Genomic DNA, 14,440 nt, shown 5'->3' with positions numbered 1-14,440 from the left:
TCAGTGGAGTTAAAAACTCGTTGCTGCACCATGGGGCTGCTGTATAGCATTCCTCCATTTTGAATTTTGAATAGGGTAATAAATATATTGATGATCTGAAAATTTCTATGGTACCGAAAACGAGAAAAGGTCTCTAGTCTTATGGTTTTATTGACCAAAATATTCAAAGGTCTCATTGTTTTACTGACCAAAATATTCATAATTTCATATGCTGCTTCGGACACTCGTATGCAGCAATCGCAGATGCATCGAGGAGAAAAGGCCCAGGGCCAGAGTACTCGAGTTTCTTACCATCTTTTTCCTTTATACTTTTCTTTCAAGAAAGTCATTGGGCCGGTACGATTGTCTGCAGCCTCCATGAATGTGGATAAATGTTTTGTCGTTTTTTGAACCAAGCCACTTGGTACTTACTGCCTTACTGGTGTATTTTGTCCTACACTTGGAACTTGAAAGCACAAGAGGCTGCACTTGCACAGGCAATTTTCCATTCCATCAATCAGTTACAGGACCCCATCACTGCTAGGCTGCTAGCGGTACACTTTGCAGTATAGAGAATCTTACTTGTTTTTCTTAAGCAGCGTGCGTATTTCAAGCATAAATGCAGCCAATCGGATTGGAGAGATGTAGGCTAGAGAGTTGATTCACAATGCGTAGCCGTATCAAATAGAAGCCAAGCACCACCGAGGCACCGAATTATATTTTAAAGGTTTTTCGTCTCCCATATAAACTCCATTTAATGGTGTTACGTTCAAATTTTACGGAGGATGAAAGGGAAATAATCAAGTCCCTATAATCAACGGGATGAGGCTGACAATGAATGTATCTTACAGTCAATGGATTTATTCTCACCCTTCAGCTTTCATCCTCGGAAAGTCATCCTTGTTTTATGCACCCGAAATCACATGAGCAGGATGGCCTCTAGGGCTCTAACCATCTGCTGATCATCAAACCCGAAGGCGCTCCCATAATCCCATTTTATGTTTGGTAGAGCTTTTCAGGATGTAGTTTCTATATTAAAAGATTCACATGGTTCACGACAACGATGTATAAAATACCCCAAAAGAGATCAAAAGAATAAAGTTCTCTCAAATGTAAAACCCAATTACTGTTCTGACGACAACCAAGGGCCCAAATTTTTCGACAAGGCTTCGCTGGTTTTCCGAATGACAAATCAGCAGCCAAAAGTAAAATCATGAACGGAACAAGTTTGCATACGGGGCTGCAAGCCTGCAACACATGGGACTAAATTTTTTTAATGTGGGGAGCTTGATCATCATCCCTCTCTACAGATGCTTCTTTAGCTTTCAATAGCAAAATTCGGACCAAGCTCTTCAAGGATGACTTTGTGATCCAAGAATTCCACCACCATCACAATAACCCGGCCTCAAATAGATTTCTCCTTCTTAAAGTCTCATCTACAAGCTTGAAAGTTTTTTTCACAAGCTTCTGATCAAGGGCAGTGGTCCTATAGATCTTGAAGACTCGGTCCACACGATCGGGAGCAGTGCTCTGAAAGTACAGTTCCTCAAATTTCTTCTTCACAAATCTGAAAATGTGGTTCCATCACAAGGACAGGAAGTAAAGAATCAATAAACATAAAATATGCTCTAGGATGGAAAGGGGTGAAATATGGAACAGAGATGCAGAACCAATGACGTCAACAACACTGTTGAAGACAGTGAACACTTACTCGTAAGCATGCTCAATCTCCTGTTTTCCTGTAGACACTGGCTGGTAATCTTTAAACCATTCACACACATTTAGTGGCACCTGTATAGCATAGAAATTAGAGAAACATGTACCATATAAATACTAAATATTCAAGCTGCAAACTGTTGTTTAAGGTTTCAAGTGGCTTCACCTTTAGAACTTTCTTCTCAAATATATCAAATTTGTTTAAGAACAGCATGAAAGATGTTTTCTGCACAGCAGAAATAGATTCAAATGAAGAAAAACACAATCAAGAATAAAAAAGAATAATCTGCAGAAGCACCATGAAATAAAACCTCAAAGCACTGTTGCTTTAGGACCCAGTCAAAGAGCTCCTTCGTCTCCATCATTCGGTTCTTGTTTTCATCCTCAAAGAGCATTTGATCGTACCTGAAACACCATTTAGGTCAGTTATTTTTAAGTTATGACAGAAATGCCTCACACTTAATCTCCAAACCATGTCGTGTAGGTGCTAGTGCCGCCATGCTTGATTTCTTTCATTTTTGTTCTCTCTTGTTCTTTCTCTACCTCTTTTGATCAGAAACATGGTTTTGAAAACTGAACCGGACTGGATGGTCAGACCGGTTGACCTGGGAACGTCAGGTAACCGGTTCCGTTTCATCCTAAAACTGCTTTTTGGCCAAAAACTGTTGATTTGGTCAGTGACCCGCTGAACCGGGCAGTCAAACTGTCGACCCGTCGACTCAGACAACGGTTTTTGGCTGTTTTTATTTTATTTATTTATTTTTTAAGTCAGAACAGGCCGTCCGTTCAAACCGGATGGTCAGACTGTTGACCTGGGAACCGGTCCCCAGAACAGTTCCATGTCCGTCCAGTTTTTAAAACCTTGATCAGAAATACTGACCATGATTTATGCATTAAGTCTTCCACTCCAACTCTAAACGCACCATCAGAAAACTCATCTCCAGTTTTCCTGGGATAAATCATAGCTAGCATCTTTTGCAGCAAGTAAATGGACTAGTAGTTGTTATTCCTCCAAGCTGTAAATATGCCACTAAACAGAACTGCCAACTTGATACACCACTCCTTTGGGTAACTAGGTATGTTTTGGTGGGTAACTGGGGGTGGCCAAAAAAATAAGCCAAAAAGATGATCCTGAAAAGAGAACATTTAGAAAAGCAATGCCCTATGGCTGGAAGCAACTACATATATCCAAATTTGCATCAGTAATTTCTGCTCGGGTTGGTATAACCCCAGACAAGACCTTGTTTTAGGATATACAACTCAACGTGCTTTCTTACAACAGTAAGTTCTGCCCATGTTAAATCAGAAGTTTCATATCCCTTAACATGATGATAATTAGTAGTTCAGGCATATGCACAAGCATTTAAGAGGCAGTGAGAACTTGGCAAATATCTACCCATTTCATGGTATTATAATTAATGAAAGGCAGAATGAGCTTACTCGCTAATAGCAGCACAGAAAATTACAGCTGTAACACCTTCAAATAGATGAATCCACTTTCTTCTCTCATTTCTCTGGCCTCCAACATCAAAAAGTCTATAAACTTCACCACTTTTCTTATTCCCTCCAACGGGGCTGCAGAATTGTTATTTGCAATGAGTTATTGTTTTGATATTCTACCAACTAGAGATAAATATATGTTCAAGGTGGTGGAAATCAAAATTAGTGCAATTAACAAGTTAGTTAAATGATATTGTTGTACAATTATTCACGTAAAAGTGTGAAAGATGTCCAACTATACGGAGGCATCTTAGTTGAAACCCATTTGGTCAGAAAAACACAACCTTGCAGTACATATTACTATCAGGGCCAGGAATGCAACTCAAATTGCAGATGAAAAAAGAAAATGAAATCATTATTTTCCAAAGTTCCAAAATCTCTTAGCATTAAGAATGTCAGAGAATAGATTTCTTACAACCATGAAAAAACAACTTAACAAAGCAGTTGAATAGAAATGGCCAACTGCACATTGAACTCAAGTTGAAACTAGCAACAAGGTAAATGAAGCACATAATTTAATATAACTGGCTTAATGACTTAGAATCCATAAATGGCAACCATTCTCCAATACATCCTCCAAACAGGCATTAGGGGGGGAAACTGTTGTAAGAACCAAGTATAATTGATTGCTTGTAACTTTTAAGCTCTTTACAATCATTTTTCTACCTTTTTCTTTGTTAGTCTTTCAATCATTCTTCCAGTAGAAAATATTCATGCATCTTCCAATACTTCATAGCAAATACCCCACAACATAAGTTTCTAACATTTTTTTTTAATTTGCAAGGAAAAAAAGAAGAGAACAGTGTTAAACTAATCATGCCTTCCACCTTGATAGGTACGAGATCAACATATGAATAGGGGCATAGTTCTGCTTCTTAATCTTAAATGTTAGTTTAATTTCAGACTTCAGTCATATAATTTGTCAGAGATGAAAACTGTACCAAAAGCAAATATTTGATATTAAGATGCAAACAGAAAAGAAAAAAAATGCTTTATCAAGATAAAATGACTACCTGAACTGGATTTCTACAACACCAGTTGTTCGAACTCTAGCATAAAGAACATCCTCCTGAAATACCAAATAGTAGTTATGAGAATTACACTGAATAAGATTATGAGAAACAATATATGAACATAACTAAGCTTGTATATAGTATAATGGAGGTTATGCAACATGCATTAAGCAAAGGTTTAGATAAAAAAATGCAATAATGCAAGGAAAAAAAACATTGCCTGGAAGTTATGCAACATGCATCAAGCGGACAAAGGTTTAGATCCAGAAATGCAGTAATGCAAGGAAAAAAGCATTGCCTGGAATTTGGTGCCAAGTGATCCAGAGCCCATCCTACCCCACCCTCAATTTAGGGATCCTAAAGTGTATGAGAGCTGCTAGAACAATCTTTTATATCTTTACTTTGTCAGTTTGTCTTTTGCCAAGTTAATAAGTTGATCACATTGTTGCATTCTATTCCATCCATGGATCTCACAAGTGTCTTATTAGAACCCCAGTATGTCTTATCTTTTTTATATTGATTGTTCTGAATTTTATGATTTTCCTATATTTTGTTTAGTTTTTTAATCATAATTTACCATTATTGTTTTTATGATATTAATTTTCAGATGGAGAGCTAATATGACTGAAAACATAATTAGAGCCCCAGTATGTCTTATTTGAGTCATATTACAAAAATAAAACTATTATTAATACAATAGTAAAAATTAACATAAAAATAATAAATAGTAAAATAATATAAAATAAATAAATTAGTGAAAATTTTATTATAATTATGATAATAAGGTAAAGCAGAAAACAGTGATGGTAAAAAAATTTAAAAATATAAAAGAGATCATATAATATTACTAAAAAATAATATAAAATGAATGTATAGTACAATAAAGGGATAACACCGGAAAATACGTTTCGTGCACGGGGGTAGTTTTAGGTTTCTTGAAATGTTAAAGGGACAACACCGGAAAATATATTTTGTGCGCTACCTCCAAACGCACTCAGAGGTAGCTCGCCATCTGAAAATTTTTTAGCTATATTCAATGTTCGATGGCTCCATTCAGAGGTGCAGCCAAACAACCACCGAATGCTGAAAAAGCAAGTTTTTCAGCGTCTGGTGGTCAATTCGGCGCTACCAAACGCCACCTGAGTGTCCAGATTTAGTTCTTTTCTCCTTGACTTTAAGACTCAGTTTGGAAAGAGTACAAATGCAAACATGTACAGTGCAAAACCGTATATTTTGTATTATTTTGTCTGTATTTGCACTGCATATATTTGCATTTCTATTCTTTCCAAACTGAGCCTAATTCAACCTATGCTTGTTTCAGCATTAAAGGCCCCCCAAGCCCTCTTGATAACCGTTGCCTTTTTACCCTGAAATACCAGCAATCTTTCTTAAGTATTTTCTAGGACTCAGAGTGGATTCAGAAAATCTAGAAAATACTATCTTTTGGGTTTCCCTACATTAGAGAATTGATCATAGGTCAATGAAGATGCAAGGTGCCAACCAGCTGGTTGGTAAGGTCTCCTGCTAGTCATAGCAGAGACTAGGTGTCAAAACCCGCCTGCACCTGGGTTGGGGGATGGGCTACCCCCCCCCCCTGCGGTTGTGTAGCCCTTCAAAAGAAATAAAAAAAAAAAAAGTTAATGAAGACAAAGAAATTAAATTAGAAGTCAACAAAAACATAGAAGTAACTTCATTCCTTTCCAGTCTCCATCATTATAAGGTGCCACAAGAAAAAACCCCTTTTTTTTATAAGCAACTCAATGTTAGACCAAAATATATGATTCTTTCAGATATTGATCTAATTATCCAAAAACTGAGAAAAGTAGACAGAGCATTAAATAGAAGCAGAGATCAGAAACTAAATTTATGGATATAATGACCATCATATAGATAGCATTCAATTTTCCACTATTAGTATTAGTGATTAAGATGAACTATAATGCAAACCACAGGCATACAATCTTTGTTTTTAAAAGAAAATCCCTTCTCCAGACATACTTCTAGCAGAGGAAAATTAAAAAACTAGAAAAGGATGCTCCCAAGTTATTGTTCTACTGACTTGTTCACAGTTTTTAATGTCACTGAAATTTTGCAAATTTTTGAATTTGTTTCGCACAAAAAAAAAATCGAATTTGGTAGATTTCATTTTGAATTTTTTTTCAGAAAGAACCATAAAAAATTACTGAAATTCCGGTTTACAGGTAATAATTTCGCCAAATTTAATAGCATAACAAAAAAGCTATACAATAGAAGTTAAAAGAATAAAACTAGAGTTAGATTAAGTTGTTTATGGAAGATAATTTAATGGTACAAATTAGCATAATTAAATAATATTTAAATTATCATAATTAAATAATATTTAAATAAAATAAGAAGCATTTAATATTACAAATTAGTATAATTTAATACAATTGACAGTTGCTCATCAAAAAAATAGATGCATTTAAACTTGTGAAATCCAAATTTTCAGATTTTTTTTTCTCATTCAAGAGTAATGAATGTTGAAACTCTTGACAATTAAAATCCCCAGCTTCAATTGTCAGTAAAAACAATAAGGGAGCAAAAGATAAACCATAAATGCACAATATGTGATCCTCTCAAACATAATTGAAGGAGAAGGGCAAAATCTCACTTAATGATACCTTTGTGGGTACATAATTGACATCAGACAACCTCTGCAAATTTTCCATGAAATAGTGAGCACAATCTGGAACTTGGAGTTCATTACCACGAGCATATGTTTCCTGCAATGCATGAAGAAAGTTGGCATCTGTGCCCATGAGAAGAAGCACAAAACAAAAGCATAGGATAACCAAGTAACGCATAGGTACCTGAATTGCAGCATCCTTCCACAAAGTTTCTATGTCCTGTGCAAGCTCTTTGGTCAAACGTGGATGGTCCAACCTGCCACCGATTTCTGATAGCTTCTCTCCAATATCCTGACAAAAAGAAGAGAAAAAATATACATTAATAGAAAATTAGAGCCCCCTGAATATATGACAACCAATTATCTGACTGTATGGTTCTCATGGCAAACTGCAAATCAGAAACAAATCTAGAAATTGATTTTTGCATAAAGTAAATCAGCAACAGGACAATGATATAGATGAAAGGAAAAAACTAATCCATACCTTATTTTCAGCAGATAAAACATACTTTGAAGAATTTTCATCATTTTGAGCAAATTCTTTTGACCCATCATGCAGTATCTGTTGGAATTTCAAAGAAAAAAAAAAAAAAAAAACTCATAGTACTTGAGCTCAAGGATTATCATTTGTATACTTGCAAAAGTGTCTATTCTCCTCTGGCAAATGATACTAGATATTTCTTATTTTGCAAAAGGGAAACAACCAACACACCCTTTCTAGTATTGCGTAATGCGTACTTTAATTGTCTGATACACATTGGCATGGATGACTGGTATATAGCTCTTTAGTTCTGCTTCATCAAAGCCAGTCTGAAACAAAAGTTTTATCTGCCAATTACCATGAACAAGATGTCAAGACCAAATTAGAATGAATTGCAAAACAGAGGGCCAAAATAACTTGTGGGAATGGAAAAGTAAGCATTTAATGTCTAACCTGCTTAAAAATTGTTGACTTCCCTGACTCTCCAGCCCCTTAACAGAAGATATGTCATAACAAGTAAGATAAACCCATTAAAAGGCTTGCTTAAAACATAAGCAACTTTTCCAAACCAAAAAAAAAAAAAAAATCACTGAAAATAAAATAAGCATAAACTCAATGCATACACAGTGTTTTAGAAGTGCAAAATCCTTCTAATACCCAGGGTGCAAGGTGAGGCATATACCTTTTCAAAGCAAGGAGCAAATTAAAAAAAAAAAAAAGAGAGAGAGAGAGAGAGAGAGTAAAGTAACCTACTGGCTCTAATTAAAATACACAAATATAATATAAACATTCAAAGTGAAAATATGGACGTTAAAGATCTATCAAAAAAATGTACAAGTGAAAGCAAGTATATGCAGACTGTACCAAAGTACTTCAAGCACTCAACAATTCAAGTATGTGAATATTTCAAAGTGTTTATTTATCTCCTAGTTGCATTACCTCAAGTAGCTAGTATGAAGTTTTTTTTAGCAATAACAGTGAATATTATTGAAGATTAAGAAATTACATAGCTAAGGAGCTAAAGAATCTTTAACACCCTAATACATCAATGTACACCCAAACTGTACATCAATTACAAAACAGCCCAAAAAATAGAGTTTTTGTTCACCCCTTGCCTAGCTAAACCATCTGCCAATGAGTTTGCACTTCTCTTTACCCATGTACAACTAACTTCAATGTCCTTAGTCAGCCACTTAAATTTCCTCATTTCATTGTTGTAGTTCCAGAGCTTGGAGTTGTCCTCTTTTAACCAGTTCACTACAATTTCAGAATCACCTTCTATGATCAATTTATTAATATGCATGTCTTTGACCCTTTGTACCCCTTCAAGAGCTCCTAGTATCTCAGCCCTCAAGGAATCTCCCAGCCCACTTGGACCAGAATACATAGCTAACAGATTCCCTTTTTCATCTCCTATCACTCCCCCTATTCCGGAGAGCCCTGGATTGCCCAAACTACTGCCATTAAAGTTCAGTTTGCTAAAGCCGCGAGGTGGAGGGGTCCAACAAGAACTTGATGCTTTCTTAGCTGAAGCTGATTCTGCAATTTCCTTCCAATTCCTTAGCATCTCATCAACTAAAAAATCTGCAAACAATTCCAAAGTTTTCAACCAATGTATCACCCTAATGTGAATAATCTCCAATATTACTTCCAAGCTTCTCTCTTTATCTAAAAAAATCCGTGAATTTCTCTCTTCCCAAACAGTCCAACATACTGCAGTCCTAACACATTTCCACATAATCTTGGCCCTTTTTGTTGGGCAGTTAGGCATGGAAGTGAATAAGCTTTGCACATTCAAAGGGGGAGTCCACCTGATCCAGGGAGAAAACATGGACAAAATAGCTTGAATAGCTTTACAGGGAGATTCTCTTGTAGTCCTCGCTAGAATCCCAAAGTCCCATCCATTGTCTACCACCCCATGAATACTTCCCACTATCTTAACCCAAAGTTTTTCTTTCTCCAATGAAAATCTCCACAGCCATTTCACTAGTAATGCTAAGTTCCTATTCCTTATGTTCCCAATTCCCAAACATCCCTCCTTTCTTACTCCTACACACCACCTCCCACCTAACCCTATGGTCCTTCTTTAAACGTCTTACATTGCTAATGGCTCTTCACCTTCGTAAAATCCCCTTGAGGCAAATATAAACAAGTCCATATAGATGTTTGGGGTGGTGATCACACCTAAATTTTTGGTCCATATCTACAAGGGAACTGGTTTTGTGATCTTAGTCACAGATCATTCTATTTTAGGGTTAAGGATCAGATATGCGTCGTATTGTTATTATTTCTTTAGTGGAAATTTTGCTATTTGGATCTTATTTGCAAGCTAAGACATGGGGTATTTTAAAGGTTAAGAGACCATTGCTAGCATGCAAACAGCGATAAAAGGTAATATGGAAATTGAAAAACCATTAAAAAGACGTAAAACACAAAAGGGTCTACAAGAAATATCAAAAAAGGGTATATCTAAAAAAGGTGTATGCCTAAGCTAAGGCACAAGGTGCACCAGGCCCATTTCTTTTGGAAGAGGTTGCACCTAGTCCCAAAAGAGGCACATGCCTTAGAATGCCTCACTTGTGCAACCTATACACACCTAAAACATATGCAAGAAAGACAAATAAATCAGAAGAAATTCTTATTATTGTGAAGACTACACATCAAGTGCAGTGTTGCATGAACATGGATACAATAATAAGAATTCAATGCATGTCTAGGACTCTGACTTTGAAACAGAAAAAGGACTCTAGGACACTCTAGGACATGTCTATATAAAGTTATATACCATCTAACATTTTACGCATATACAAAAAGGTCTTGAAGTTTGCTTTTGTTACTCTGTGGTTCTATAGGAAAAATGGCATTAATCATTTATTAGTGTAGAGTCCACGAAAGACTAATGAAATGAAAGAAGAGTCAAAAAGTTGGTGATGGGGCAACCGGCTAGAATATTGTTGATTTGTTGTAGATGTTAAGAGAAACACAATGAGAGAAAAAATTACATTGAATGGATGCTGTATCCAAGTTGGAAAGTAGACGCTTACACCAATATGACACTTGAGGAGAGACTCTTGTTTTTGTCAAGTCCTTAAAATATGACTCAAGAACCTTGAATTTTTAGGACAAAATTTGAGTAAGAATTATGAACTTGTAGTATTATTTAAATTGATTTATACTTGCATGTTTAATTTGTCATCTATGTCCAACAACCATTATTACTTCCTATTATTTATGTAGAATAAAAATATCTATTAGCAAGCTTTTATATAATGAATATTTATTATTAAAAGAAAAACTTAAAATTTAAATATACTTCACCATGCCCCAGAAACCGTTTCTTCACTTGTTGAGTCTAAGACCTTGTATCTATGACAAAATTCAAGACCAAACCCCCATCCATGAAGCATAGAGAAAACTTGAATAAAAGATAAAAACATGAAACTAATATTTGATATAGTGTTTGAAGTAGGTTGAAAGTTTCCTCTTGCTCTCTCCCACCTTCTAAAGAATAAAATATTTGGGGGTCAGTCTTATATCTATCTCTTCATCAAGTAGTCAAACATCATTTATGTAGTAGGAAGTAGGAACAACAGACAAACACAGATGGGCTGCCTTTTCTTCTTTTCCTCGAGAAAAAAAAAAAAGGCCTTGAGCATCAGTTACTTTTCCCCTATTGTAAGTGTCAATTGATAGGGGCAGCAATAGACAAACACAGATCGGCTGCCTTTTCTTCTTTTCCTCGAGAAAAAGAAAAGGCCTTGAGCATCAGTTATTTTTCCCCTATTGTAAGTGCCAATCGATAGGGGCAGCAATTGGCTGCTCTGCTTTCTCATTGAACACATATCACTTAATCCATATAATAGCCTTCTTGGCTCTATAATAGTGTTCTTGGCCCCCATCATAAACAACCACACAGCTACATCATGAGATCTTAAAAAAGAATAGGAGTTGGGTCAAACCAAATCACACCATCTTTTGTGTACAATTTTTTCTTAAATGGATAAGGAAGGAGAGCTAAGTTGGTTACCACAAGAGTTCAACCAGTTAAGCATGACACCCTAACAACACAAGGACTATTGTTACAAGATAATCACTCATGACCCATTCTACTATTTCCAAAAACTGCAGGAAGGAAAACCAAATTGAAGCAATACAAGAGGCTAGAGAAACTTACCGAGTAACTAATATATTGTAAAACTATGAAGTTTTAGTTAATGGGCACATAACTATGATGTAAGCCAATCAAATGAAAATTATAACATTCACAATAAGCTATACAATATTAGTTAAAATCTAGGCCATACATACCAAGTAACAGGAGCTTCTGGATGTGTTTTTCTGCCTTTGTTTCTTGAGCAATTCGCCTCTCAATTTCTGCAGCCTGAGGATACATAAACTAACAGAGAGTTAAAAGCTTTATATAAGGAAAACATTGAAGATTCTAAGGGTGTTTGTTCAATAATTAAGAACAGACCCCTCAACATTTTTTCCACCATGAACTCAATGGGTAACAAAGGAAGCATAATCGTACTAAAGCGGAATTGTCCACCTGTGCATTTTCTTCAGCATCAGCCTCACTTAAATGTTGTTTTTTGCTGCACAATAAGCCCATAGTTTCTACTAGAATGGACAGCATAGGAATTATACTACTAGTCAAGCTGCACCATGTATCCTGGAAATCTTTCAATGTTCGATAACTTCCCCATGGAAAATAGCCAGAGAATGCGTTTGCTGTTGCCTGTTGTTAAAGCTATTTATTGTTAGATCATATGAAGCATGATTAACAATTGCACAAAGAAAAATGCACTATCATGTTAAAGTCATAAGGAAGAAATGCAAAAGCAATTGTTCAGATAAGGTCTCTTTTTTTCTTTAGATATGGAAATGGAATTTGTTGAAGATTGACGAAAAACAGCTTAATTGCTCTAGGAGATTCGGGCTTCTTTGACTAAGATTTCCCATAGATAAAAGAAATGGATTTCCTCTTCACCGTACAAAGAATGTCGCATGGTCAAATGCTTGGTTCAGGCTTGTGACTTGGTCACTGCCAGAACTTATATAAGTAATAATACGGATAAATCATAAGGTGTAATCGTAATCTAGCTAAGCTCCTTCAAGCCCTCAAGTTCCGTTGGAGAAGTTCTCTTGCCAGTAACAAAAGGCGGTAGGAGTACAACATGCATAAAATATGCAATACCATTATATTTAAATTTATTTATCCCTGTTTCTTCGGCTCATTACCCTTTGCACTTTTGTTTCCCTATCTCCTTTGATTAATTAATTTTCATCCGACCAGGAGAACAGGAATAATTACACATATTCAACACAAACGAAATCTCTGATTTGACGTAACAAGTTAATCCTTTTACAAATCCATATCTTTGGCCAGAGCAACAGATAAACACCTGGCATAATCCAAAACAAAAAATAATAATAGCAAAGAATACTACAAATAGCTAATAAGCCAGGGAAAAAACACAAAAATTGCCCATGTATAGAAAACCGGAAGATTAACAAATCGTAGAGGTCCTTAACACTCCAAAAATTCACATTAGCAATGTCTAATTCTTCCTAAAATTCCAATCCAAAGTTCCACAAAAATAAAGAAAAATGATAACATAAAAGAAAACGTCCAACAAGAAACCACGCTCCGGATGCCACAAACAAACCCCATTCAAAGTACACCTACAAGAGAACCATAAGAACCTATAGATCTCCCACTTGATCAAGTAGAGAGACCACTCACAGAATCAACAACAAGCAAGGAACAGAAAATAAACTATGGCACAAGAAAGATCTCATAATGCGATAGATAATAAATAAATTAAAAAAAAAATGAAAAGCTCAAGCTCAAGCTCAAGCTCCATTGGCAATACCTGGTAATGGAGTAATCTGGGCTTTTCGAATCTCCAAAACCAGCATACTTAGCTTAGGTTCAATCAATGCCTGCTAAGAATCTCCCCGGAGCTGAGCCAGAGGCCAGAGAGAGAGAGGAGAATCGTGGCTAGATTTAGAGGAGGCTCGCCAACTAATAATTAGCTGCGATGGAGCAGTGATTTTCTCAGTGGTTGTGCGGAATAAATTTATACAGAGAGCAAGTACGCATCGCTTCGCTGCTAAATCTGGAGGAGAGAAGGGAAAGCGCCGAAAGCTGCACGCTTTCGCGACAGTCAAAGTAACAAAAGAAAATAAAAATATTTTGGTGTTCTCGGGTCGAGGAGGAATAGACTATTTGTGTTGGTACCTCCGGAGACTGTACCTACAATTTTTGCGACCGAAGGTAAGCAGTCCATTCGCTCATTTTCACTTTTCAGTAAGAACAAGAAAGGAAACTCTATCATGTTTTCATGCCTCGTTCCTTACATCGTAATCGATGACATAGACACTGCTCTTTGTTTATCCGTTAATCGTTATTTGGTTGCTGCCGTTCTATCGGAATTTTTTCTTCTTGATGGATCTATTGGACGGTATAGGTCGGGACTTCTGGGATAAATATGGATGCTTGCTTCATGGGATATTTTTCGCCTCCGGTAAAAACAAAAAAAAGAATTAGGGATGTTTGGACGCGAATGTATCCCTTCGATTAGCTAATGGAAGTATGGAACAACCCAGCCCTGTCTTCTTCATTCGTGGGGGTCCAACGCAGAAGAGGAAATATCCACGACGACTAGATCGCGCCATCCTGTGAATGTCTCCATTTTTCCTTTTGTATCCAAACATCCCCAAAGTTGATGTCTTGCGAATTTGGATCAGGACGGAATTGGGGAGGAAAGAGAATCAAATGACCACTTAATGTCATAGATTTATAAAAATCATCCCAACAGAAGAATTTGTGCTACTTTGCAAATCTGCGGATTCGCTATTTTAGCTCTGCAGTACTAACAGAGAGAGAGAGAGGTGCGGATACGGTTCAACTCTCAAAATGTTGGCTATGTAGGCATGAAATAGGTTTTTTTATTTCATCCTAAATTTATGGATTTTTAATCATTCATTTTCCCCATCATTTTAATATAAATTAACACTAGATAAATTTGTAGATTAGTACCCTGTAATTTGGGTCTGGTATCACTTTGATCTCCAAACTTTAAAATATGATAATTCAGT

At 36.1% G+C, this 14,440-nt stretch overlaps 1 protein-coding gene across 1 annotated transcript; it reads right to left on the bottom strand.

Moving 5' to 3' along the window:
* Window positions 1-1,027: 1,027 nt before the first annotated feature.
* LOC104600554 (guanine nucleotide-binding protein alpha-1 subunit) lies at window positions 1,028-13,697 on the bottom strand. The gene is made up of 14 exons (XM_010263569.3): window positions 13,213-13,697; window positions 11,886-12,074; window positions 11,645-11,717; window positions 7,790-7,827; window positions 7,594-7,683; window positions 7,340-7,417; window positions 7,040-7,147; window positions 6,851-6,952; window positions 4,209-4,264; window positions 3,136-3,270; window positions 2,007-2,100; window positions 1,862-1,921; window positions 1,691-1,770; window positions 1,028-1,546 (listed from the first exon to the last, which is right to left on the bottom strand). Exons 2-14 carry the CDS (start codon window positions 11,970-11,972, stop codon window positions 1,369-1,371), a joined length of 1,179 nt encoding a protein of 392 aa, XP_010261871.1. The 5' UTR covers window positions 11,973-12,074; window positions 13,213-13,697; the 3' UTR covers window positions 1,028-1,368.
* Between the last annotated feature and the right edge of the window lie 743 nt (window positions 13,698-14,440).

Source organism: Nelumbo nucifera, chromosome 8 (genome assembly GCF_055504915.1).
Source record: "Nelumbo nucifera cultivar China Antique chromosome 8, China Antique-T2T, whole genome shotgun sequence".
Classification (NCBI taxonomy): Eukaryota; Viridiplantae; Streptophyta; class Magnoliopsida; order Proteales; family Nelumbonaceae; genus Nelumbo; species Nelumbo nucifera.
The sequence above is the reverse complement of the archived record's forward strand: the minus strand, read 5'-3'. Positions and strand labels throughout refer to the sequence as shown.

Coding starts and splice junctions, on each gene's coding strand:
- LOC104600554 (XM_010263569.3), bottom strand. CDS start 11,972: ATGCTGTCCATTCTAGTAGAAACTATGGGCTTATTGTGCAGCAAAAAA. Junction 11,718..11,885: donor ATGCTGAAGAAAATGCACAG/GTGGACAATTCC, acceptor ATGTATCCTCAG/GCTGCAGAAATTGAGAGGCG. Junction 7,684..7,789: donor AGTCAACAATTTTTAAGCAG/GTTAGACATTAA, acceptor GGTAATTGGCAG/ATAAAACTTTTGTTTCAGAC.